This window comes from Chinchilla lanigera, unplaced genomic scaffold (assembly GCF_000276665.1).
Source record: "Chinchilla lanigera isolate Chin_1 unplaced genomic scaffold, ChiLan1.0 scaffold00029, whole genome shotgun sequence".
Taxonomy (NCBI): domain Eukaryota; kingdom Metazoa; phylum Chordata; class Mammalia; order Rodentia; family Chinchillidae; genus Chinchilla; species Chinchilla lanigera.
The window spans coordinates 6,644,290-6,671,915 of record NW_004955430.1 but is presented as its reverse complement, the minus strand read 5'-3'; the positions used below and the strand labels follow the sequence as shown (position 1 = coordinate 6,671,915).

Below are 27,626 nucleotides of genomic sequence, written 5' to 3'. Positions count from 1 at the left end.
GGGCACCCGAGAATATCACTGGGTGATCTCTTTTATGAGTAGGAGAAAGTCTGAGATATGAAATTCCTGGCTAAAAGGCCAGTGCATAGTTTTTAAACTTTTTTTTTTTTTTTTTTTTCTCTTTTATGAGTAGGAGAAAGTCTGAGATATGAAATTCCTGGCTAAAAGGCCAGTGCATAGTTTTTAAACTTTTTTTTTTTTTTTTTTCTCGTGCTGAGAATTGAACTCAGGACCTTGCACTTGCCAGGCAGGCGCTTGTGCCGCTGAGCTACATCCCCGGCCCGTTTTTAAACTTGTGAACAGGTCTATACCCCCTCTGGCAGGGAGAGATGGAAGTGAAGTTTAGGGCCGCTGAGTGTCGGTACAGAACCTCGCAAGAATGGGAGGGCGTTTCCATGTTTCGCTGGTGCATGTTTTGACCCACTCCTTTAGCCTTGCCGTACAGGACATTCTGTGCAGTACGTGAACGACTGCATTGCTTGTGTGGAGGAGCCGGACGTGTACACCCACACTGAGTCCTTTGCTCGTCTCCTTTCCCTTTGGCTCCGTGTCTGACGTGGGGTGGACATCGGCTCACTCCGCCTTCCCTCGCACGCGGACGCTTTAGGACACCCTCTGGCAGTGCTCAGCCTCCTTTCTTGGCTGTCTGAGTGGAGCAGGGCGCCCTTTCCATGCCAGTGGGCCTTGCCCATGACTGCGTTCTCTTTGCCAGTTTGTAGACACGGGGGTGAGTTCTACTTAATCCCTTCCTGGTAAAGAGTACGTGGGGAGATATGCTCACACCTCTCAGCGCCTTTGAGGTCCCTGCGCTGTTACAGCTTTCCTCCTGTCCGCTTTGAGAGGTCTGGACGGACGTCCGCGTGGCTTGCCTCGTGTGTCTCCTCTGCCCTCCTGAGGGGGCGGGTGAGGAAGAGCTGAGCCGGCGCGTTGGGACAGTGAGTAGTCTCTGAGCTCACTGGCCTGATCACGGACCCTCGTCCCACTTAGCACTGTTTGGCGCTATCTTAGCACTATCTCTGTGGCCTTCTGCCTCTTCTGCACACCAACAGGTTATCTTTCTAAAATACAAAGCTTGCTGGGCGTGGTGGTGTGTGCCTGTAATCCCAGCACTTGAGGATCACCATGATTTCAAGACCAGCCTGGGCTACGTAGTTCAAGGTCAGTCTACACTACAAAGCAAGACTTTGTCTTAAAATAGATAGATACAGATGGATATATATATATGTATGAGAGAGACAGATAGATACATAGATCTATATAAATCTTGTCTTGCTAGGCTCCATCTTGCCTCTGGGCCTTTGCACATGCTATTACCCCATGTCTACAATACATGCTATTCCATCTGTTTCCCTTCTAAGAGGCTGCCAGGATTCTTTTGTATTCCTCCCTCTAAGCATTCTCTGTTTCATCCTCTACGCCCACAGCCCTAAGCATGTGCCCCTGTCCTAGCCTGTATCACACAGCGTGGTGGTCCTTGTTTCCTGGTCTTGCTCCCAGCCGTCCTATGAACTCCTCTAGGGGAAGTCTGTTCTGCTCTCATGAAGTCCCCAGTATGTGGCACAGGTCTTGAGCCATAGTAGTAAACAACTGAATAAAGGTCAGGCTTCGAGTCTCCCCCAGTGCCTGACTGAAGGAAAAGGAAGAAGTATGCTAGACAGGCGACGGCATCATGAAAGGGACGGGGTAGAGTTTTAAAAGTTAACGAGAAGGCGAGATGAACATCCTTACTCCAGATGTGTAATGCCAGGAAGTCTCCGGGACTCTGATCAGCGAACGGGCTGTTTCCCAGTTTATTACAGCAGATAGCAGTCACGCTCTGTGTACAGTCTCACCAGTAGCTCGTCAACTACAAATACAGTTTGTCATAGTTGCTCTGTAAAAATGTCTGGGATGAATGAGTGAATGAGTCTCAGATTGCATTACTCAGATGGGTCTGTCTGAGCTGCTCAGGCTTATTTTTATTAGCAAGGGTTTCCTGGAGGTAGATACCAGTCAGAATTTCAGGGAAGGCAGGACCAGAGTGTGTGGTCCTTGGCTGCATACGGTAGCCATGGGAGAGCCCTTAGAGACATAGTAAGAAGAGCAGGCACTGTTAATTGAGTGTTTATTATGTTATGGGCACTATGCCAGTACACTGTTTATCCTTTCACCCTGTATATTACCTCTGTAGAAGTGAGAAAAAGGAATGTCTAGATATTATAAATTTGCCAGAAGTCTTTTTTTGTTTTTTTGTCTTTTTGAGACAGGGTCTCGCTGTACAGTTCAGGCTGGCCTTGAGCTCACTTTGTAGACCAGGCTGGCCTGAACTCACAACGATGCTCCTGCCTCAGCTTCCTGAGTGCTGGGATTACAGGCATGCGCCACCACACCTGGCTCTGAAGGCTTAAAGATAGCAAATAGCATAGTTTTATGATCTGATTTCCAGGCCCCCAATCACAGTGCTAGCTATAGTTTTTATCGTTTTGTTAACAAATAGCATGATCTTGAATGTTGATATAGATTAAGTGTTTATATGTGCTGTGCTTTCCAAGTACCTCATTTAATTCTTACAATGGTCCTGTGACCGTGGGCAGTCGCACACCCTTTTTGCAGATGAGGAAACTGAGGCTGAGAGAATCAGTGAGCTTGGGGCCATGGCTTGTAGATTCAAGCCTAGGATGGTTGGACACCTCAGCTTCCCCATGCTGCCTCTGGGGTAGGAAAGAAAGGAGAAAGAAGCATTTGGTTCTGTCACTTCTACTGCCGGGTGACTTAGAGGGCATTTAGCTGGTCTCACTAGCAAACCAGCTTTGAGGTATAGGCCAGTGCTGCCCGAATTTTCATTACCTTAGCATTGCAATTACTCAGTTACATAGATATTCAAAGCATTACAGTTGATATAGAAGGGTGAAAAGCTTTCTTATCTTGATTAAGCTAATGATATTTCATTGCTAGGGTTTTCAGTTAGATACCGAACAGCAGCAGGATTATTTTATCTCTGTTGAGCAAAGTCCAGAGAGTTAAAAAAGATACCATTTTTGCAGTTTTATTTTAGAACTTGCTGACAGAGTAGTCTTGCTCTGGCCAGCATGAGGTCCACATGAATTGCATCAAGATTTTAATAGTGCTCTTGCCAGGTGTGGTGGCACACGCCTGTAGTCCTAGCACTCGGGAGACTGAGGCAGGAGAATTGCCACAAGTCTGAGGCCAGCCTGGGCTACAAAGTGAGCGCAAGGCCAGCCTGGACCACAGAGCAAGATTCTGTCTCAAAAACCAAACAACAAAAGGATTTCAATAATGTTCTTATCACCAAAGAGACCAGCCTGTTGTGGAGACTGGGTCTTCATTAGCCCGTGCCCATATTTAACCTGTTGGCCCTTCTCTGTTTCGGATGTATGAACTGTTGGGCTGTCTGTAAAGTCATTTGGGCCTTAGGCGGTGGAGCGCTGTGTTCAGGGCCATCTGGCGTCAGATTTGTCCTGTGTTGATGTAAACACATTGCACCTTGCCTTTGGCCAGACTGGTCGGGCTATGGGTTGTGATAATCACGGAGAGCTTTAATCTTTTTTGTTGCTGTTTTTTAAGACAGAGTCTCCCTTTGTAGTTCAGGCTAACCCTAAACTCTCTGTGTAATCTAAACTGGCCTCAAACTCTCAGGGATCCTCCTGCCTCAGCCTCCCTAGTGCTGTGATTACAGGTGTGCACCAGCACGCCTGGCTGAGCTTTATTCTTTGATCTACCTTTGGAAAAGCACAGTGACTAAGAAGCTTCAGGGCATGCTATCAAAAGTTGATGGCCTTATGACCTGGGTGTGGTGGTACGAGCTGGGTGTGGTGGTACATGCCTGTAATCCAGGCACTCAGGAGGCTGAGGCAGCAGGATTGGCTGCATGTTTGAGGCCATCCTGGGCTACAAAGTGAGGTCTAGGCCAGTCTGAACTATAGAGGGAAACCCTGCCTCAAAAAGACAAAAACAAAAAAACAAAAACAAAGAAGTTGATGGCCAAAAAAAGCTTAAGTCATCATATCAGTCTTTTTTTTAGCTCTCTTTAAGGTGACCTCGGTGAACCCCATTAAGTCTGGGTCTTTATACCCCAGAATATTTATTTATTTGGATTCATAACCAGAATTATAAATTTGGGGAGTTAAGGGACAGCATGTCACTTTGTGCCTTGGTTTCCTGACCTGTAAATAAAACCATAGGAATGCCCTGCTTTAGTAATTATAAGAATTAAAATGAGTTTATGTAAAGTACTTAGCACCTGGTCCATAATAAGCACAAAAGTACTAGCTGTCATTGCTGTTGATTTCATAAAACAAAATCAACTTTACGTCTAAGTTTGAAGATCTCTGTTGGAGGTACAAGTATTTCATAAATAGAACTGGTCATGAAAAATTTTTAAAACCACTGTGGAAAGAAGTGTATACAGGGATTTTATTAGAGCATTTTTTATAATAGCTAAAAGACAAAAATAGCACAACTGAATTGTGTAGAGACTTATAACTACATTACAGAATATAAGTGTAAAATGCAATTGAGAACACTGCGTATGTTACACTCCTATATGTTCATATGCGTATTTACCCACGCACAGGAGGAAACGGGAGCGTGCGCACTGTAGTGTGATGACAGGCCGGGAGAATGGGATGACAGAAACGCGAAGGTTAAGGTCCAGGACTTCCTAACCTGTGGTGTCTTTGAAACCATGAACACCCTCCTTAATGCATTCAGTAACAAGCTTTGGCAACTTGTGTGATGCTAAAGTACTTTCAGTAAGGTGGGAAGAGTGAACGGTATTTTGAAATACCTGCACTGACTAGGCTTTCATTTTAAAGATATGATTTCTGTGTTAACAACACCATAGGTGGGGCTGGGGGTTTAGCTCAGCGGCAAAGCGCCTGCCTGGCAAGTGCAAGGTCGTGAGTTCGATTCCTATTACCGGAAGAAAAGACAAAAAAACCCCAAAAAACAAAAACACAATACCATAGTCTGCAGATGCTTCTGTGACTTCTGACCTCTGTTAATACCAGAAAGGAATGCAGAATTTCAGTTGATAAAATGAAGATGCACTTACTGCGTTCAAGCTTGAAGATACCCTGACCCTGGGTTTTATCTGTGGACCCTGTTTGCATGCATGTTTGTGTGCAAGGACGGGTGTGAAGATTCCAAATTAAGAATCCCTGCTGAAGTTACCTAATCTGTTATAATAAACTCCTGTATTGCATTACTTTTATAAAACAAATGACTGAAAAATACAAAAAATATAATAAATTTCAACCTGCTGGTATGAGATTGTTAATGTTAGAAAGAAGAGAATGTAAAACATTTATATAAAAGTTATTTTTAAGAAGATTTTGCAGTAGCCCTTAAATCAATTTTCAACACATAGTGTTTAGGTTTTTCTTTGAGACCAGCTTAGCTAAATAATTCTTTGCATTATTTTTTGAAATTGATAACTTAAGCTACCCCAGTATCGTAGGGGATATTTTTTGCCTTTTTTGCTATTAAAGAAATAATTTAGCCAGGCACGGGACAGATGCCTCTAATCCCAGCACTCTGGGAGGCTGAGGCATGAGGATTGCAAGTTAGAGTCTGGCTTGGGTAATTTAATAAGACCCTGTTAATCAGTCAGTCAATCAGCCAATCAATCAGTATAATAAAATTAAAAAATAAAGGCTGTGTCTTAGGTTACTTTTGTCTTTGCTAAGACAAAATACCCAATGCCACAAGCTAAAGGAGGAAAGGTTTATTTTGGCTCGCGGTTTGTAGAAGTTTTAGTCCATGATGGGCTGGCTCCAAGACAGGGTGACATGGCATAAGGGCATTGCAGAGGAGAAACAGCTCATGGCATGGCAGGAAGAAGGCAGTAACGCGGTGAAGCTACCTTTCCCTTTTCTCCCTTTCAGGCTACATGCTTTCGGGGTGCGCCTTCCCATTGTCCACACCCAGAACTACGCTAAACCATCTGGACTAATGCAGTGGTCACACATCCTTGATCCCAGCATCACACACTTAATCCCAGCATCACCCTCTAGATCCAGCCACCTCCCCAGTGCCCCGCTTACGACCACATGAGGCTTTGGGGGCATTATGTACAAGTCACAACGGCCTGGCACTGTATCTCAGTGTGAAGGCCCTGGGTTCAATACACTGTACAACACACACACACACACACACACACACACAAACCCAAAAGTGTTCTTCTTTTTTAAGAGGAATACTGAAGTATTTCAGGTAGACTATCATGATATATGTCATTTGTCTTTGCATACTTTAGCATAGAATAGTAAGTGAATATTTTAAAGCAAAAAGTGGTTTTATTTTTAATTACACAGCCAACACTGCATATGCTCCCACCACCTAAAAATCAAATAGCGGAGGTGGAGCTCACAGTGATTCACATGTGCCCTCTCACCTGTCCAGCTTCAGGGATAAGCCTGGCTCTGTTTAGTGTCCCTTTCAGATACTTAGATAAATACATAGAGAGAGATCAAGATTTGATTGTACTGACTTTTTTTGTTTTTGTCTTTTTGAGACAGGGTCTTGCTATGCAGTTCAGGCTGGCCTTGAGCTCACTTTATAGCCCAGGCTGGCCTGGAACTCACAGCGATCCTCCTGCCTCTGCCTCCCGAGTGCTGGGATTACAGGCGTGCGCCACCACGCCCAGCAAGAGTTTTTTTTTCTTGCAATACAATTTATAACTGTGACACACAGATCTCATGTGTATAGCTGAGTGTACTTTGACAAATGAAGTTTTAAATTTTGCTCGTTGGGGCTGGGGTTGTAGCTCAGTGGCATAGCGCCTGCCTGGCAAGCTCAAGGTCCTGAGTTCGATTCCTGGTATCAAAAATAAATAAATAAATTGTGCTTATTATTGCATAAAACAGATGGTTGTCACTTATTTTTAGTATGATTCTCTACTGAGGAACATTTTTGTTGTGTCTAGTATTTACCAGTTGTGAACGGTGACCATCCTCATATCCCAGGGAAAACAGTAACGTAGATGCAAAAAAAAAGTTTTTAAGGCGTGTATGGATAATTTCTATCTTTAATATTAGTGTGAATCATATTAAATTCTATTTCATAGTCTCATTTTTTTTGTGTTACTGTGCACTACTTCCATCATGGACATCAAAGAAAAGCAATCAAAACCCAGACTAATTCCAAATGCGGATCTGTGCAGGGTGTGGGTTATTTTATCTCTTTCACGTATACTTCTTTCAGGACTGTTTGCAACTCTTATAGCCGGAAGAACACTCCTTCTGCCAGCCATAGTTTTATATATATGTTATATATAAATATTGTATATGTTTATATATTGTGTACATATGCTTATACGTTATGTATAAATTAGTTGAGAGTTTCAAGAGTAAGTTTATGATATTATTGACCAAATTTACATCTCGACTGCCTTTTAAAATGTGCACTTATCTTTAATACCATTTTGTGTTGCTTCCCTCTTGATTCCTGGAGCTCCTCTTCTCCTTGTGAGCAGATGTCTCCCAGCTGCCCCATCCCCTGTTACAGAGAGGTCGCAAACTGCTGCCAGCACCTACTCCCAGCCGCGGGGTTTTACGGAAAAAGGGAACAAAGGCAGTGGTTGGAGGTTTGCATAGCTGTTGAGGCACATAATCCTTCATTAATGCCATTTGGACAGAGGTTATTTGTAGTAAGAAGACCCTAGAAAATAATACTTTGCTTTTGTTTTCCTTTTTTTTCATAACTAGAGCCCGAGTCTGTGCACCTGAAAATTATGTAAATAATTTTCGTTAGAAAGTTCTCTCTGAGCCAAGCATGGTGGTGCACGCCTATAATCCCAGCACTCGGGAGGCAGAGGCAGGAGGATCGTCAAGAGTTCAAGACCAGCCTGAGCTACAAAGTGAGCTCAAGGCTGGCCTGCACTGCGTAGTGAGACCCTGGCTCAAAAAGACAAAGAAAAAAAAAAAAGGAGAATACATCACACCAAAAAAAAAACAAAAAAAAGACAGTTATCTGGGCTTCTGTCCCTCACTAACTGCGTACCCCCAAATGATTTAGGTAATTGCATCAAGCCTCATTTGGATCTGGTTATATATTCCTGGTTTCAATTGCAGAGGTTATTTTCCTTTGTTCTTACTCTTCTCAGCAGTGTCTGATACCTGTTCTCTGGGAGGAAAAGGTGGTGTGTTGACTCTTCCCTTTGATATTTCTATAGATGGAATCTCGTGTTACATATGATTGACCCTTGAATTCTTGGATAACTTCTGAGAAATGTTACAGAGAAAGTGTCTAGAATAAGCTTATTCTTTAAACTCACAATTAATTTACATATACTGTATAAACATGTGTACAGAATATATAAACATGTGGCTAAATAGTGGTGGCGAACCTTTTAGAGCTTTCGATGATAACACACAGCCAGTCGCGGCATGCGTGCCATAGGTTCGCCACCCATGGCCTCGGAGCATCCCCATGGTCTGTGTGGCATCTTCCACCGTGCTGTAGCAGTTACGCAGATCACTCTATGGGGACAGCTGACCCAGCAGGAGCAGGCAGTTTCTCGGTAAGTGGTATTTAAGACTAGTGTTGAAGACGAAGCATGGGAAAGTGAATCATGGGGGTTTCTTCAGTGGTCCAAATTTCACGTTTGGGTTGAATGTTCAGCTTTTTTGTGGTCCTTTTCCAAGCAGACTGACTTTTTCTCTCTATCCTGTTGTTTCACCTATTTATTGAGGATATACATACATATCAGTTTCTAAAATTGGATTCGTCTACTGCATGCTTAAATCAGTGGATCTGAAGTGTTTTCTTTGCTGTTTATTCGGTAGATGAAAGTGACGGTTTTACTGGCCAGTTCTGTATAAATTCCTCTCAAGAAAATGCTTCTCAGGATGGGGCTGATGAGTTCTGTTTTCTTTCTTCTGTGTTCGCTATGCACGTGCACTGCTTCAGCCAGCTGTTTATTGCACCCTGCCAAGCGTCAGGCACAGAAGGAAGCTGAACTTTACAGATCCATTCATCTGCAGGCGAGCGGGGACTAAGGCATCTTGATTTTGTAACAGTTCAGCTGAGGGTAGGGAAGGCATATTTTAGCCGTGCCCAGGGTTGATGTAAAGGAGTAATTCTGGATTGTTGGTTGGTTTATGAGAAAAAAAATAAAAGAAATTTTACTATGGATTCTGCTACTATTGCACTCCCTTAGACTATCCTTGAGGTTTACTTATTTGCTTCTGGCAGGTCAATCAAAAGTTCGACTGAGGAAATGCTTCACTTTATTTTATGCCAAAGTGCTATTTATGCCCCTTACTCACTCCTAGCATTTTCTTTTTTTCTTATCCTGACTTTATTTTTCCTTCATAACTTTTAGCTTCACCTGCCACGTTATATATTTTTTAAATAATTAGTATCACTTTATTTTATGCCGGAGAAATTAGACTGCTGGGGCGGGCCCTGCCCCTGTGCTTGCCGTGTAGCTCGGTGTCCGGCTCTGGAGCCAGGGGTTTCAGATCAGGGATTCTAGAATTTTTAGACTGGGTAGGGACCTTTCCTTTGTTCACTTGGAAAGGACTGGGGGGACTATCCCTCTTTAAGGGAAATAAGGTTGTATTTAAACGAGCTACACCCATAAATAATAATTAATAGGGATATTTAATAAAATGCCCCAGCCAGGTATGGCGGTGCATGCGTGTAATCCCAGCACTCAGGAGGCTGAGGCAGGAGGATTGTTGCGAGTTCAAGACCAGCCTGGGCTACAAAGTGAGTTCAAGGCCAGCCTGAACTGTCTCAAAAAGACAAAAAAAAATAAAAATTAAAAAATAAAATGCACCGAGTGTTGATTTCACTCTTCAAAGCTCCGTTCGGATCTAAGCAGCTGAGATCAAGGGATAATGAGTTGGTGCACGCTGTTACCGTCTTCCCTGGTGGGCTCCTATCGCCCCTTGCCACATCTCCATAGTGACTGGCTGATTCCAGGGCCTCTACCTAGTTTTCCTGCTTCTGCCTTTGACCCTCTGTTGTCCACTCACCATAGCACCTAAGCGGCTCCTCTAAAGTCCAGGCACATACTGCCTATCCTGTGGCTCCCTTCTCTCTTGGTAGCATTAACACACCCTCCTCGTGACCTCAAGACCAGTATGATGAGATTTATTGCTGCTTCTGGACCTCATCACTTACCACTCCCCCCAATATGTGCCCTCCATATCGCCCCTCACCCTGTTCTTCTACACTCATACCCCAGGGCCTTTGCACTTGCCATCTCTCCCTATGTGGAAAGCTTTTTTAAGTCAGGTTTTTGTTTTGGTACTGGGAATCGAACTCAGGACCTCACACTTGCCAGGCAGGTGCTATGCTGTTGAGCTATATCCCTGGCCTGGAAAGCTTTTTTAGATGCCATTGTGATTTATGCCTCATTTTCCTTCAGGTACCTATCTGTTCAAATGTTCTTAGTTTTTTTTTTTTCCTATTACTTTATGTAAAATAGCATTTCCATTGATCCCCTTACTCACTCCTTTTCTTTTTTTCTTATCCTGACTTTATTTTTCCTTCATAACTTTTAGCTTCACCTGCCATGTTATATATTTTTTAAATAATTAGTATTTTTCTTCACAGAAAATAATTTCTTTTTTATTTTATTTTACTTGTTGTTAACATATTCTCAACATCTGAGACTTTGCCTGGCAAAGACTATGTCCCTAAAAATCTACTGAATAAATGAACGAGTGGCCAGTTGATTGTTCGTAGCGCATGCTGTCTTCAGAACATTTCTGTGTAGAGGAACTGCATTTACCTTGTCGACAATTCTAAGACTATCATCTTCCTCTGTACAATACTTATATTCTTCTACTTCTTTTTTTTTTTTTTTTTTTTTTTTGGTACTGGGAATTGAACTCACAACCTCCTGCTTGCCAGGCAGGCACTGTGCTGCTGAGCTATATCCCTGGCCCTATTCTTTTACTTTTAAGGAAAACTCATAAGATGAGTGGATACCTTGTGGTATAACTCCAAAGCAAGATAAAGGAAAACAGTTAAAGGCTTTTATGAGCTAATAAAATAGATCTGCCGGGGGATGAAAGGACACGGGAAGCACGAGCCGTACCCGTGATCTCACATACATGCAGACTTGTTAGCACCAGTGCTTGAACATCTGGCTCAGATGGTGCTACAGGAATCTTTCCGGTCGATGGGAGGAATGGAAATTTTCTGGTACGATGAAGAACACTCTGCTCTCACAGCCCCAGTTTCTTTCCATTTAACTCACGTTTATGGTGCACACAGCACCGCTCATGGTACCCGCCATGTGGTTATACAAGGAAAACGTGGTAGGAAGCTGTCAGTCAACACCCACCGCCTGTTTATGCAGGCTCCAGGAAAGGAATATATTCTAGGTGCCACCAGTAGTGGATCACCAGTATATCATTTTTTCTCAGCACTGTAGGAACTAGAAATACACCAGGTTCTCCCTGCTTGTCCTGGGTAGAATTCATCCCATTTTGCCTCCAACGATGCTGGAAGACCCTCCTCTGAAAAGTACCTGTCTTTTGCTTCCCTTTTTCCCTGTGTGTTTAGCTTTTCTTGCTTGCAAAAGCTACACAGTATTTTCATTTAAGATGCCTTTTATTGACTATAAGCTTGAGACAGTGGGAAACTAAGACCCACAAAAAGGACCTGATGATCTCCTTAGTTCAATCATGCTAATAACTTAAAGGAAAGATGTGTTGTTTAAATCTGCAGATAACCCAAAAGGCAGATGGTTCACCCACAGCTAACAGACAGCTGTACCTTGAACATAATGTCTGCTTTGGTGCAGGCAGTTGCAGCAAAATTCCATAGACTAGGTGTCTTGTAAAGCAATAGAAGTTTATTTCTCACAGTTTTGGTGGTAGGAAACCAGAGATCAGGGTGCCAGCATGGTTTGGCCCTGGTGAGGGCAGACTGTGGACTTCTTGGTACCCTCTTCTATTGGAAAGAGAGGGAGAGAGCTCTGAGGTCCCTTTTATAAGGGCACTAATCCCGTGGATGGGGGCTCCATCCTCAGGACCTAAGTACCTCTCAGAGGCCCCACCTTCTAATACCATCACATGGAAGGTTAGGGTTTCAACTCATGCATTTTGGGGTTACATAAGCTTCATTCCACATCAATATCTAAGTCCAACACACCTTACCAACCACCTATGTGTATGTCATTAAAGCCACATGAGTTAACTCCACAGAAGACAGAACAAAGAGATAATCGCGTCTTACCCTGGTTTGGGTGCAATCAGTTGAATGTTTGTTTAGCAGAAGAAACCTTGGATTGGAACAATTGTTAGATTGTCTTCTCTACATTTGCTATTTCTCATTGTTTTGCCTTTGCACACTAGCAGAGGCTGGGCTGTATCTGTGTCTCCGAGGTGTGTTTTCATAGCTGTTGATAACTCCCTGTTTCCCTGTGCTCTCTCTGCCATAGCAGAGCGGCTGCCCTTTCTAGCCAATTCGTGTCCTGTGAAGTCACGTGCTTTGCCAGACTGCTGTTTTAAGTTTTGCTGTGCTCCCCAGTGATGATCTTTCTCCATAATACCACCAGAAGTTGAGGCTAAAACTTAACTGAAATCACCGTCAGACTGTGGAAATAGGCCGTCCCCGCGGGGAAGTACAGGAGTGCCTGGGATGAGAGCCGAGCCAGCTTCTGCTGCCTCGCGAAGAATGTCTGAGAACAGGGATGGTCTGAAGGGAGGGTTATCGCTGTGGGTTGTGCAATGAAGCCTTGATGGATGGACTCCTGGGAAACCGCAGGAAGGCAGAAAATTGCCCTGCAGCCCTGGAGGCTTTGTTTAGTTTGGGAGCTCGTGTTTGACTGAAGGTCTCATGTTGTTGGCAGAAGGGTGACATTTCATTGAGAAGACTTTGAAATGTTACTCTGTGCTGTGTGATGTGGTCTCAAAGAAGCAAGTGTGCTTCTGTGGGAAGGAAAAGACTGGGAGTCATGACCCTGTGCATCATGTGAGGAGGGGAATATCGAAGCTCTGTCTTAGGGCGCCCGTATTTTTTTTTCCGGTACCAGGAATCGAACTCGCAACCTTGTGCTTGCCAGGCGGGTGCTGTGCCACTGAGCTAAATCCCCAGCCCCTAGGATGTCCGTATTAAGGGACACTGATCAGTGAATAGATTTCAGACTTACAGGTGACTTTGGAAGATGTTTCTGGACTGTAAAGTCCTCCTGGGCCTTCCATACTTTTTTTTTTTTTTTTTTGGTCTTTTTGAGACAAGGTTTCACTATGCAGTTCAGGCTGGCCTTGAACTCATGGCGAGCCTCCTGCCTCAGCCTCTTGAGTGCTGGGATTATGCACATTCTTTTATTCTATTTCTCATGTGTTTATTCACTCATATTCTTATTGATGGAGCATCTCCTACACCCACATCATGCTGGTGGTGACAGAACACTCTGGTGAGCAAGCCCTGAAAAATTCTGGCAACCTGCAGTCCAGTGGTGGAGGCACTGTTGATTCATTAGTGATCATAGTAACAACAAATCAAATTAAAAGCGTTGAGGGCAAGAGAACATGTTGCTGTCGGGGTGTTTAAGCTGGACCTGGCTTTACTCTGAAAGGACAAGGAAGCCTTCTCTGGGGAAGGGAAAGCTGAAAGAAGGAAGGGTGTATGTTAGCGAGGTCTAAGGCACAGAAAAACGGTTGTGACGATGGGAACAGCGTGTGCACGGGCGCAGGGGCTGCTCTGATGGCAAATGCGGCAGGTAGGCGGGGACAGTGAGACTGCGGTGACTGACAGGAACCAGGCCAAGCCGAGCCTCCAAGGTCATGCTCAAGAGTTGGGTCTTTAAGAACAGGAAGAAGGTGCCAGGCGATGCTGTTAGACGGCTCTGTGTGGCTTGTGCTTCGAGAACATTCCTCTGGCTGCTGAGTGGTGCAAAGGAGTTAAGGGGCGATGTGGGTGGCGGCCTGCTTGCTTTCCTCCTGAGAGACGGTGGCGCTTCAGAACTCAGCCCGCCACGCCACAGCCGGGTGTGAGAGGCCTGTGTCTCGCTGCGTGTCTGTACCGCTTGGTCGGGGGCGGGCACTCGGTAATACTTCTCTTCTAGGCGCGGTGCAGGAGATTTAGGTTTCAGTTTGAGTTCCGTCACTGCGCAGCCCTCAAAGCTTGCACCTGTCACTTCGCTTCTCTGGGCCTCCGTTTCTCCATGTGTGAAACGACGTGGGTGGACGACGGCCTTTCCAGAGCTCAAGTCGCTGGGTCTGAGATGTTTCTGGCAGCACGCGTGTGCAGGCGGATGATTAGAGGGCACGTAATGCGGAGCGACTCGGAGCTTGCTCATGGGACCGTTGCATGTCCATTTCTCCTCTCCGCTGCTTGGAGACGCGCAGCGAGAGCGCCACTGCCTGCGTCGCTGTTTCCTGTGACGGCAAACACAGGGCTATTCTTCAGTTGGATGCCTTTTAAAACACAGCAGGTTGATTCATCGAAAAACAAAACAAATCCTTCCTAGCGGGCAGGCGTGAAAGCAGGGACGCCTCGGAAGCAGCCTAGGAAGGGGAGCAAGGTAGAGGAGGTCTGGGCTCACAGGGTGCGCTTGACTTGTGAGTCCCGAGTCGGCCGTCGTGACAGACACACTCAGCTAGAGCCACATACATTTTCCGGGGAGAGTGTTGGTCTAACAGGGAGGCCAAGAGAAGGGCAAGGGTATCATCTGCTGGCCAGCCTGGGTCAGCCGCCCGCAGCGGCCTCATCCTGTGTGCTTTTGAGCAAATGCACGCTGGCACGGAGGCTGCCCTGGGGATGAGGCGGGAGGCGATCGTCCTTGGCCTCATAGAATTAAAGCACGAACAGCCCCGCTGACCTTCAGGCCGCAGGCAGCCCGCTTTCTGTGTGCCCCGTCACCAGCAAGATAAACCCACGAAAGCGTTTTGTTCGGCCATCGGCTAAGAGCAGGCATTTGGGGAAGAATCTTGCCACCCTCCTCGAAGCGTTGTTGGCCGGGAGCAGCTGTGCGGCAGGCTGGAGGTTGGAGGAGTGGGCGGAAAGGCGGCTTTCTCGGGGAGTTTTCTGGCACTTTCCGGGGTTCTTTGCACCTCACACTCACAGGTCAGCCTCCCAGCTCTCCCTCCTTGCTCCCGCCTTGCCGGCTGTGCCTCCGGACTGTTCCATTTAAATCCCAAACGGGGGGGGGGGGGGGTAGGTGAGGGGGTCAGGGATCCCCCCCCCCACTGCAAGCTGTGGACAAGACTCCCCCTTTGCCTGTCTTGGTGCAGTCTGTTGCGCTGTGTGGGTTTTGGCGGCCAGCTGGGAAGTAGCAGGTGTAGGTTAATGGAAGTAGATCTGCTTGGCGGTTTGTGGACTGGAGACCTTCAGAGGAGAAGCGGTGAAAAAAAAAAAAAAAAGGTGCAGGTTAGAAGTTTTCAGTGACCTTTAGAAGAGAGAGAGGAGGAGTGTGAGGCACGTTCTCCAGCCGTGGGGGCGAGGGAGGGATTTGCAGGAGCCTCGGGCTGAGCTGGGACTCCCCCCGCGCGCTCCTGCCTGCAGGTAGAGGCCTCACCAACCCCGTCCCGGTTACAAACTCCACAGCCCCCTCGGCCGGTGTGAAGAGAAGAAACCCGGTCCCCTGCCTGTCCGAATCCCTGCTCCAGCCCCTGCCCCGCCCCTCCTCTGGGCTCAATTCACCGTGGGCCCCTTGCAGGCTGGAGATGCCTGAGTGCCTACTCGAAGAGCCTGTGTTAGTTTTGTCTCAAACCTCAGTGACAGACCTGGGCTGTGGCCCTGGCTTTCCAACGGTCTGGACTTCTTCCATTCCTTGCCTTCTGCAAGGCGAGGTGGCCCCCAGACTTCCCTGTTCCCCTCCCCCTGGAAATTGATGCCAGGGTCCAAGGCAGAGGGCTCCAAAGGGGAAGGCGGCCTGGGAGGTCGGCATCCTCACAACACGCTGCAGAAAACCGGGTCACATGGCTTCTTTTCTCGAAGCCCCTCTGTTCGTATAGGGGGCTTACAGCCAGGGATCGCCGCCTCCTCTCCCTGAAATGGCTTTTCTCTGTTCTCTAGTAGCCATGATTCAAGAGGAAGCACACTGTCACCCTTCCTCCCACCCGGCCATCGGCAGCTTCTCTACAGGAAGGGGACCTTGGGACCTTTGTGTGCCTCGTTACCCCCTGCCATCCTTTGGCCTAGCCTGCTTAGCTCATAGGTCGGATTGTACCGCACCCTCGCTCGGACCCTCCAGTGACTTCCGGGAGCTCCCGGGGGGTCTGTAAACTTGGACTGGGAAAACAATTGCATCTGTATTTTCAGTACCCTATAACTGCAATGTGCATTTCCTGTCTATAAATGAGGACAACAAGCCACAGCGGTGTCAGCCGTTACCTCTGACTCTGTCGTGACAAGAACGCACGGATATTTTCTTTTCACATCCCACCAGCTGCCTACATTTCAAAATATCACATAAGCCCAGGATTATGCAAAGCGACAGTAGTAATTAGACCACTCACCAGATCTGTTATTGAAGCCATAAACAAAGAAACCACATGATGTTAGTTTTTTAATATATCGATGACTCTCAATATAATGGGTTTCCCTAATCAGACGTGCACCCAGGTGGATGAGGACAAGGTGGTGGAGCCATCTGCCCTGGGTCAAGTGGGAAGGGTTTGCATTAGCTAAAGAATCAAAAAACACAGTCAACTGACAATCTGTCTGCTTTCTATTACCACGCTCAGCCGGTACATCTACAATGTCGGTGATAAAATATTCCTTCCTGTCAGGACGGACCACTCCTGTCTCCCTCTCCCCACACCCCACCCTTGATCTTATCTTCACCCACCTCTGTCTCCCATCATTTCCTGATCTCAGCTTTCAGTGTCCCCTCCAAATAGGTGCCCAGCCTGGTAACCCAGTCTGCTGCCCTCCCACCAGTGCCCCCGTCCCCCAGGCAGTCCTGTCACTGTCCGAACCATCCGCTGTCTGGTTGACGGACTGCCGCCTCTTACCAGAAGACAAATCCGCAAGTGCAGACAGGGTCTCCAGTTGTCAAGTGTCTAATCCTAGCACCTTGACAGTCACAGGCAGGGGCTCAGGCTCAGTACGTTCAAAGCCAGGTTTGTGTCTGTCTTGGTTACTTTTCTCCAGTTACTGAGACAAAATACCTGACACCCAAAGTTAAGGAAGGAGAGGTTTATTTAGCTCACAGTTTGTGGCGGTTTCAGTCCGTCATCAGCTGGCTCCAAGGCAGGGTGGCAGGGCTGAGGGGCAACAGTTCATGGCAGTGGAAGACAGCAAAAGCAACAAGAGCAGAAAGGGAGAGAGCAAGCCTCTTTTCCTCCCTTATTCCAAAGCAGGTTACCCCTACCTGGGGGAGTGTAGCACTCACAACATCTCCCTGCCCTCCTCTTGCACAGGATGAGGATGTTTACAAAGTGAGGACCTTGGCCCCCTGCTGAGTTGCTTAAACTTCCTTGAGTTTGCACAGTGTATCAGCCATTACAGTGTCCCTTGAAATCTCCATGGTGGCAGCCAGTTGATCATATACTGTATATTTAATTAGCTTAAAACCATTAAGTTGCTCTGCTTCCTGCCCCCATGCCATGAACTGTTTCTCCTCTGCCATGCCACCGTGCCCTGGAGCCAGCCACCTATAAACTGAAACCTCTACAAACTGGGGCAAAACAGTGTCGTGGGAGTTAAGTACTGCTTTAGGAAAAATTATCACAGTTATCTCTATGCCATATCTAGAGCATGAGTTTTTTGTTTTTTTAACATTTCAAATTCTCTTTCCTTTCAGGAAGTATGAAGTATATGTTTAATCTGTCCAAAGCTTTGAAATGCATTCCTCAGTTTGGTATTGTTCACTGTGATGTTAAACCCAGTAATTTTTTACATAATAGACACCTGAAAAAGAGAGATCTGTAGGTCTCTATGTCCAGGGCTCTGTTTTTGGCGAAAGAAGTTTCCATACACATAGCTCCACTTCGTATGAAACCTCAGAGTGAAACTCGCAAAGCGGTCAAGGTCTGTAGATCTAATAACAAGAAAGCAATGAAAAAGAAGGCTATTTCTACCAAAGTGAGGAATAACACGAGATAAAGAAAACTGCCACTTCTTGCCCAGCTAGCCTGCCCTGCGACTACTGTGCAGCAGATACTGCTAGGCTGTATTTGCCCTTCAAGGGATCTGTAGGATGCCCCTCCGGCAGGCACACCAGGATTCAGGTCTTGACGGAATGGCCCAACCAGACCACAGCCAAGGGCATGTGCTCCGCAGGTGCCCGTTCCTTTCTTTGCGTAGTGGATGATACCAATTTGGAAAGTAAATATAATTTAATGGCTTTGGCTCAAATTATGATAATTTGGGGACGCAGAGAAACCATCCAGGCTGCTAAAGCTTACGGGAAATCAATGTTCTGTAGCAGAGAAGTCCCAGCACAAGACCTGAGGAAACTTTGAGGAAGTCAGAGACTCAGGGTCTAGATTCTAACACCTCCACACTGGCAAGTGGGGTACCGGGGGCTCCTTTTGGGGATTCGGCTTTTTCAGAGAGGACTGACCAGAAGGCTTCTGACATCATACCAACCTTTCAAGCACAGCCTTCAGGAAATACATTATAAAAAGAGGACAGTATTGGCTTTGGGAGTCATTTTGATGAGTATAAGGCCAATCTAGAAGGCTGGGATGAGGTACCTGCTGAAGCTTGCAGTTGATCTGCCTGCTTAATCAGCTTTTAGATCCAAATCCAGCTTTAAGAATAACAGCAGAAGAAGCTGTGTTGCATCCATGTTTTAAAGACATGAACTTGTCATGACAATTCTTCACTTAAATGTCACTGATACGTATTGTGAGGTAGAGTGAAAGAGTTCTTTGTGCCGGGGGTGGTGGCACACGCCTGTGATCCCAGCACTCAGTAGGCTGAAGCAGGAGGATCATTGCGAGTTTGAGGCCAGCCTGGGCTACAAAGGGAGCTCAAGGTCAGCCTGAACTGCATAGCGGGACCCTGTCTCAAAAAAGACAAAAAAAAAAAAATTTTTTTTTAGGTAAAGAAATAATACCTTCTTCTGGAAATATGCAATATACCTTCTATGAACACTAAACGAAGAAATGTTGATCATAGGGCAAAAATTAAAATTACATTTAATTTATCCATTTTTCACAAGTATTTCCTAAAAATTTTGTTTTGCATGGATTGTCTTTTTTTTTTGAGGGGGGAGTCTTTTTGAGACAAAGTCTCCCTATGCAGTTCAGGCTGGGCTTGAGCTCACTTTGTAGTCCAGGCTGGTCTCAAACTCACAACGATCCTCCTGCCTCAGCCTCCCAAAGTGCTGGGATTATAGATGTACGCCACCATGCCCTGTGGATTGTCATTTTTAAAAAAATGTTTCTTCTCTCTCTGCCCCTACTTAACAAGTTTTCCTTGGAAATTATATGGCACCTACCAAAAATTTTCAGTGTGCTGTACTAAATGTTACAGATGTTTACAGTTGGGAATTTAAAACAGTAACAATCACACTGTCTGATAAGGGGAAGCTTTCAGGACCAAGGTAAATATTAATAGTCCAAAATACTTCTGTCTTTCTATTTTTATTATTCACATTTCCAGCATCTTAATTTTGATTAGATAGCTACTGAAAGGAAAAGTGAACATAGAATTGAAAATTTTATGGAGACTTTCCTCTGCCTAAGAGCCATCCAAATTTCTATCCTGTTTTGACTAAGTTGATCTTCCCGAGAAGAATGATTCCTGACGTCGTAGGTGTGTTGGGAGGACATCGGTGAAGAATGCACAGCAGAAAGGGACCTAGGGTGGACGTGTATGTTACTCATATTCCAAAATGATCGGTGACGGTACGCTACGAGACTCCCTGTGGAAAATACATCCGGGAGAAGTTTCCTATTTAGCAGTTGTAGCTTATAGAAATAACTTAGGGACAAACATTCACATTGCTAGTTTGAGCTTTGGTATGTCAGTCTGTCTACCTAACCTTTGGTAAGTGTAGGGTATAACGCTGTACACGTGCGTGTGGCATCTGCACACTATTGCCGTTGAGCTGATGTCTTATGTGGTAATCCTTTTTATTTTTATTTTTTTCTGGTACCAGGAATCGAACTCACAACCTTGCCAGGCAGGCGCTGTGCCGCTGAGCTAAATCCCCAGCCCCTGTGGTAATCCTTTTTAAAAAACTTGAATATTCTTGAATTTGTATGTTTAATAAAATTATCACTTTATACTTTAAAAAACCCATGAAGTTGCTCCTTCAAAGCCTAGGAGTATATACTCAGCCTAGGAAGATGTACTCAGCTATAAAATCTAGGTACATACAGCGAGTGGATAATGCACCTGTGACAGTGAAGGAAGAAAGAAACTTTTCAAAATATAATTCATAGGTCAGAAAATGGCACCAGATCAGTCCCCTTTTTTGGTGTTTATCATTTTGGAGAAAGCAGCAGAAAGTATGACTCATAAAGCTTTCAACAGTAAGCGCGATCTGTATCTCTTGGAATAAGAAGTACAGAAGTTGGGGCTGGAGGTGCTGAGTGTTAGAGCTGCTTAGCGCCCACAGGGCCCTTGACTCCATTCCCAGCCTGGGGCAGGGGAGGGCAACAAAGATCTACCTCAGTAGTTCTTTGACTCATGACTGGCTGACTCAGTTATTGCAACCTGTGTGGTTGCAAGATGGCTGCCAGTAGCCGCCCGGGCCGTGCGTTTCCATTTACTAGAAAACAAGTCCTTCTCTTTAGTGGGATTGGGTGTTTGGTCCCATGTGCGTCCTTAGGCCAGTAACAGCCCCAGAGGAATGCCATGTAGATCAATTCAAACAGTGCAGTAGGCTGAGAGGGGTGAATATTTACAGAAAGTATAAATAAAGGGTCCGATCAAGAAGGGGAAGGGGCCACATGTGGTGGTGCATGCCTGTAATCCCAGCACTCGGGAGGCTGAGGCAGGAGGATCATTGCAAGTTCGAGACCAGCCTGGGCTACAAAGTGAGCTCGTGGTCAGCCTGAACTGCACAGAGAGACCCTGTCTCAAAAAGACAAAAAAAAAGGTGTGTGTGGGAGAGTAGATAAGTAGGAAAGTGATCCACTGTTTACTGTAGATATAGCTTGTTTTAAACTCAAGTTTCTCTTTGTTTACGGTGAGGAATAACCACTGAAATGTCTTCTGCCGAGAATAGTTCTAATCTTTTTACTTTTTTATGTTTTCAAATATGTGGCACTTTTTTCTTCTAGAAAAAAAAAGTTTTAAATTATTGCCTTTATCTTGACCATGATATCAGTGAGTGACCCGGCAGCTAAGAAATATGGCCTGTGGCTGCAGACTGCAGCTTCTGTAACAGGCTTCGGTCTCTGTAGTCAGCGTTAATGGGCAAGTGTGAATCAGAGATTTGGGAAGGCTCTAATATAAATTTCCAACGAAACAGCATCGCTTAGACCTCACTTACATTATGCAGAGCACGTCGCCTGGTCTTGGAAGTCAGAACAAGGCCTCTGCCTAGCTCTGGAAAGCCTGTTGAAGTTTTTGTTTAATTTTCATTTTATTGCAGCAGAAGCATCAGCACTGGCTTGATGAATGCTATAAAGAAAAAAGAAAAACTCAAGATGGAATAGAATTTGGCTCCTTTTGCAACAATTATAAAACAATTACACAAGTGGTACAAGTCAATAGGCGCTGTAGAAAGGTCTGGAAAGAACTGCTTGTGCTTCTGCAGCATCGGGTAGGGGCTCCCCAAGTGTGGAGGGAGAGTTTTGGGGTTGGGACTTGGTGCAGTATTGGGGAGCTGTGAAAGCGGAGCTTGTGGGAACTTGAGGCATATCTGTACAGAGAATGTGTGTTTGCGAATTACTAGTGTAACAAAACATTGATAAAGGCAGGGTCAGTTTATCAGCGATAAATAGACGAGTGAAATTGCAGTTCCTCTGTGTGAAGACTTAAGACTCCTTTGGTCTCATGTCGGCTCTGGAAGCCACGGGGTTAAAGGGCTAAAGACAAGGATTTCTAAAAATGCTGAGTTATTATCCGTCCAGACAGATATGAAACACAGGTCATTTCCTTTCTCTTTATCCGCTCCCTCCCTTGTTACCCTCCGCTTCCTCTCTGTCCCTGAGCTACGGCGCACTTTATGTGGCGTGGTGCCTTCCGATGGTGCCACCCCTCCTCATCGGCAGATGATGGACTCTGACTGCCCAGCCCCTCTCAGCATCTCAGGGACAGGGGTCAGGCCCCAGCCCGGATCTTCCCCCGAGCATCACGGCCCCCTGGTGGTCTGCAGCCCAGCTGCTCCTTTGGGAATAAAACAGTGCAATTATACAACCAGGACAAGAAAAGAAGCCCTTTGAAAACTAAACAGTGGAATTGTAACAGGACACTTGTCTTTTCGAGATGTAGTTTTAGAATTTAGACCTTTTATTTTAGGGACAGGGGTAGATGGTCAGCACCTTTGTTCTGATGGTAGCAGTGTCGTGGTCACCCGGGCTGTGTATGCCGTAGATTTGGGAGCACTGAGGCTCGGCCTTCCAGCGTCCTCCTTTTAGGCGTATAGGTGGGTGCTGTCGCCATGCTAGGGGACAGGCAGCCTGGACCCTAATGTACGCACTAGTGAAGGTCTGTTTATTGCTACCAAGATGGAAAGAGTTAGCAAACGTATTTGCATTCCTGTTCCTCCACTTTTTAGATATGTGGCCGGGGGAAAGTCATTTCCTCTGGATAAAAATGGGAGCAATGATATTGTTGGACAAACTTATGTCTTTCCCATCTAAATAAAAGCCTCTGTGACCATGGGCTCCTCCTCCCATCCGCCTTCCCACCCCACCCCCAGGTCTGGATCTTCCCCGGCCCTGCTCTGGCCTCGGTGCTGTGCTGTTCTTTCTTGGTACCAGGAATCGAACTCATGACCTCATGCTTGTCAGGCAGGCGCTGCGCCACTGAGCTACATCCCCGGCCCCGTGCTCTGTTGAAGAACACATCTGGAGAAGTGACTTGCGTGCCTTGCCCACCAGGTGTGTTTAGCTTTTCGTCCGCTGACTTCTGCCACAGGCTATGGACAGCCGTTCCGGAGTCAGCCCCTGGACCCCACACGCCTCCTGTTCCTCACTTGCCTTCCTGGCCACTCTGCCTCTGGTCCTTGTGCGGATGCCCTAGCTGAGCCTGTCCTTTCCATGGGGGTGTCCCTCCCACTGGAGCCTGCTGCACATCGGCTTAATGTGTCCCCCACACTTCACACTGCCCGCATCTCAAACACAGCTCCTGCCTTTCCCTGCCCGCCGCCCCCGCTGCCCTGCAGGGATTTCTATCCCCCGAGTCGTCCTCAGTTGCCAAAGCCAGGACTTACTCTTATCACAGCCTGTGTGCCTTCCCTTGTTTCTCACACAGAATCCATCTCCCAGTCTCCTCTGCCTGACTCAAGTTTTCTCCGGCCCCAGTGTTCCTCCTCCGTGGAGGCCCCTCTCTCTCTGGCCAGCTGCAGACCAGCCTGCCTATCTTTTATCGCATCTTCCTGTTCGCTCCAGGGAAAGCCTGAGGATAAAGACTTTTCCCTAACAAGGCTTCAGGACCCAGGCCCTCCGCGCTGTGGTCTTTCTCCACTTCCCTCCTCCCTCTCTGTACCAGCGACCCAAGGGGAGCTTCCCGGATGGAGTCCTTCCCACCTGCTGGCCCTTTTCCTTGGAAACTCCTTTCTTCTCCCTCCCTTGTCCCTACTCTTGCTGACCGCCTTCTATCGAGAGACTGTCTCTGACCCTCAACGCGTGCCCCTTCCAGAGGCTTCTACAGGAGCCTGCGGTTTCCCTTGTATGCAAGAGCTTGCAGGACCAGGCAGGCGCACGGTATGCGCGTCACAAGTACTCAACAAAACAGAGAGGGAAATAAAGGGTCACGCGCAGCAGAGGCTGTGCACAGTTTAAAGCATTTGTTAATTTTTGTTCTTAGTCTATAACAACATAGTCCATAATTATAATTCAGCAAGAAGCATTGAGTAACAAGATCTTCCTTTGCATGTTTGGGGGTAAAAGATGTAAGCTTTCTTCTAGATAATCATCAGATCTATTTGCCTGTAGGATTTTTTTCCAGTTGCAGGGCTTCCCACTGAGAAAATCCCCAGCCCCCTTTTACATTTTTTTACTATGAGACAGGGTCTTCCTAAGTTGCCCAGGTTGGGCTGGAACATGCCTCAGCCTCCCAGAGTGCTGGGATTACAGGCTTGCACCACCATGCCTGGCTGCCTGTAGACTTGTTTTTTTTCGGTACCAGGAATTGAACTCAGGACCTCGCACTTGCCAAGCAGGCGCTGTGCCACTGAGCTATATCCCCAGCCCCTGCCAGTAGACTTTTGACTCGTTACTTGCTGTGGATTTTTGTTTGACAGTGCTGTGTTGCTTTTCCATTGGTGCTGCATGCTTGGGTTCAGAGACAATGCTGAACTGAAGGAAATAAGAAATGCAGTTTATTATGCATATAGATTTCCATCTTTGGGTCAGTTCAGTGTTAAATACCCACTCTTCAAGGAGGTCTTGTTTTCTTAAATACAAAACCCTTTGAACTTCAAAGATGGATTTTGGACTCAGGCACTTTCTGGCTATTCTTAGCTCTGACTTTCACTATTTTTTAAATGTGAGGCCTGATCTATACATCCATGGATCAGCCAGGCATCCTCTTTTTTTAAAAAAATATATTTTTAAATGTTTATTTTAAAGAAAAAGGGACCAAAAAAATGCACACAAAAAAATCCAAAACAATATGGTAGGAGGGTAACAAGGATCAACACATTGTGTATTGTTATCTTTAAGTTAGTTACTCAGAGTATGAGATATCAGCATTTAATTGTCTAAACAACATAAGTACAAATCTATCTTTTCCATGAACTGAGAGAAATTAGCAATGTAACTATCTTAACTATCTTTTATATATATTTTTTCCTTCTACTTTTCCCTTCTTTTTTTTCCCACTCCCCTAAACCAGTTTCTTGTTCCTTTTGAAGTTTCTTCCCATTTTACAATATCTATTGTACATTTTGGATCACATTTACTCTTTCAACTTCTCATACTAGGGAGACAATATGATGTTTACCCATTTGCACCTGGTTTATTTCACTTATGAGTATGGTCTCAAGTTGCATCTATTTACCTATAAAAGTCTACAGTTTATCCTTCTTTATGGCTGAGTAATACTCCATTATACAAAAAGACTACATCTTTTGTACCCATTCCTTTGTTGATGGGCATTTGGTTTGTTTCCAAGATTTAGCTATTACAAATTGTGCTGCTATAAACATGGGTGCACATATATTGCTGTGGTATAATGTTTTTAATTCTTCTGGGAAGATACCCAGAAGGGGAATAGCTGGGTCGAATGGGACCTCTAATCCTAGTTTTTTGAGGAATCTCCACACTGATTCCCACAGTGGTTGCACCAGTATACACTCCCACCGGCAGTGGAGAAGGGTTTCTTTTCCCCCACAGCCCCCAGCATTTGTTATTGGCTGATTTCTTGATATAGTGATTCTTTCTGGGGTGAGATGGAATCTCAGTGTTGTTTTAATTTGCATCTCTCGAATGACCAGTGATGTTGAACATTTTTTCATATACTCATTTGCTGTTTGTATTTCTTCATCCGAAAAGTGTGTGTTTATCTCCAACAGGCATCTTCTTTGAACAGTAGTAATTCCAGTGAGTCAGGGAAATGGCTGAGAGAACAGAGTGGGCCTGTCAGACCTGGGCTCGGTGAATCAGCCAGCCCAACCCAAGGCTGGAAAGATTATCAGCTGCATGCTTCACATTTTCTTCTCCAAACTGACCATTAAGTACAAATACAAGGGGATGTTTTTTCTTACAGTGTGTGGATCAATTTGCGACACATCTGTAGGGCTTTCCCTTTAATCCCATGAAACAAAGAAAGCCATGATTTTCCTCTGTAGAAGTAGAGACGGGCCCAGTTCTATAACTTTCTGCTGATGCATTTGAAAAAACAGCACTTTTGTTCTTGGTCTGTGTGTGTGTGTGTGTGTGTGTGTGTGTACATGCACACGCATGTGTGTACCCCCCAAAGGTGGTGTCAGCATGCGGAGCGTCAGGCAGCCCGCCACACTGTGCCTCCTGGGGCCTGGTACTGTGATAGGGGTCAGGTCGCTGATGCTCAGTGAGGTGGGTCTCGATGTCTCCTTTTATGTGGACCTGACATCTCTGGGCTCCTGTTCAACCCAAAGAAATTACCAGAGGACGAAGCAGGAGAGACCGCTTACTCAGCGGCTCCTCCTCACAGATCAAACCGCTCAAGAAGTCAAAAGACAGAGGATCATGAAAATAGAGGTAGAATTCTTAGGTGGCCATGGGGCCCTTGGAGGCCCCCGTCCTGGGGACAGTCCCTTATTTCCACACTAAGGAGTTGTTACCATGTGACTCACACCCCTGCTTTCCTGGGGGGTTCCCTGTCCAAGGAGGAGTTGACAGAGGCCAGGATCAGGAAATGCTGGAGCAGGAGGAGAATGAGTCATGTTAGAGAGCCTCTCAGTTCTTTACGGGTGACCACCTTTCCGGGGTGAGGCTGCTGGTCACATCCATAAGACTAGATGTTGCCTATAACCACTGAAGGTTTCTGACCCATATCAATGCAAATTTTTATGGGAAAGCAGACTTCATAGGTAAATGATAAATGAACTGATATTGGTGAGCTTATAGATAAAAAGAGGCAAACCCCCATTAGGCATACTGGTACATCCCTATAATCCCAGCTACTCAGGAGGCTGAGGCAGGAGGATCATAAGTTTCAGGCCAGCCTGGGAAACTTAGTAAGCCCCTGTCTCAAAGTAAAATTAAATTAAATTAGATTTAAAAATAAAATAACGGGCTGGGGTTGTGGCTCAGTGGTAGAGCACTTAGTATGCTCAAGGTCTTGGGTTATCTGTAGTACTACAAAGAAAACAAAATCTGAAATGATTTGATAAAAGTCTTATCTCTGAGGATAAGCTTTGGATAATTTATTTCTTGTTGTTTGTCTATATCTCCTAATTTTTTTTTTTTTTTTTTTTTTTTGCCAAAATTGTGCATTACCTATATGCCAAGGGGCAGGAGATATCTTTTCTTCTTTTCTTGTTGTGTTTTTTTCTCTCTAAATTTTTTTTAAAGGCAAAGCAAGTATTAGAAGAAAGACTAACATGAGGTGATGGGGACAGTCCAGGAAGGCTGCGAGGGTCCCCAGGGAGGCGGGAGAGGAGTGGATTTTAATGCAGACTCTGCAGTGCTAGGAGGGAGGGGATGGTGAGGACTCAAGAAATAGCTTCTGTCCTTCCCTGGAGCTGAGCTGGGGGAGGAAAACGGGAGAGGGCGGGAGGACAAGCGTCCATGGGCGCCGCGGAAGTGGGGACTTGGGGGACACGTGTATCTGCCCCCGCACTCAGCCCGGGCCCTCAGGTGGCATCTGAAGGCCTGTCCCCACCAGAAGCCAGTGTGGTGTGGATGGAAGCAAGACAAACCTGGAAGCCAGGCCGCCCGGGCTTTGTTCTGCACCCACCACTCACTAGTTGCATGACGTTAAGCAAGTTACTTGGCCTCCTTTGGGCCTCAGTCTTTTGGCTGCATATTGGGAATAATAATAGGCCCAAGAGGGCTGGGGATGTGGCTCAGCGGCACAGGCACCTGCCTGGCAAATGCAAGCTCCTGAGTTCCATTCCCAGTACAAAAAAAAAAAAAGAGTAATAATAATAGGCCCAAGAG

The 27,626-nt window shown here is 45.9% G+C and overlaps 2 protein-coding genes across 4 annotated transcripts in view; one reads left to right on the top strand and one right to left on the bottom strand.

Annotated features, from left to right (window-relative positions):
- Arhgef3 (Rho guanine nucleotide exchange factor (GEF) 3) overlaps positions 1–27,626 on the top strand; it is a gene marked incomplete in the record, with an annotated part of 322,049 nt that overhangs the window by 166,082 nt on the left and 128,341 nt on the right.
- On the bottom strand, positions 13,260–17,323 carry LOC106148849. 3 transcript variants are annotated; one of them, XM_013515656.1, is made up of 3 exons: positions 16,926–17,076; positions 16,428–16,566; positions 13,260–15,294 (listed from the first exon to the last, which is right to left on the bottom strand). In XM_013515656.1, the coding sequence occupies exon 3, from the start codon at positions 14,264–14,266 to the stop codon at positions 13,607–13,609; it is 660 nt and encodes a 219-aa protein (XP_013371110.1). In that variant the 5' UTR covers positions 14,267–15,294; positions 16,428–16,566; positions 16,926–17,076; the 3' UTR covers positions 13,260–13,606. The 3 variants fall into 3 exon arrangements, with proteins under 3 accessions (XP_013371110.1, XP_013371111.1, XP_013371109.1); XM_013515657.1 differs by lacking the exons at positions 16,428–16,566; positions 16,926–17,076 and adding an exon at positions 17,285–17,323; XM_013515655.1 differs by having other exon boundaries at positions 16,428–17,076.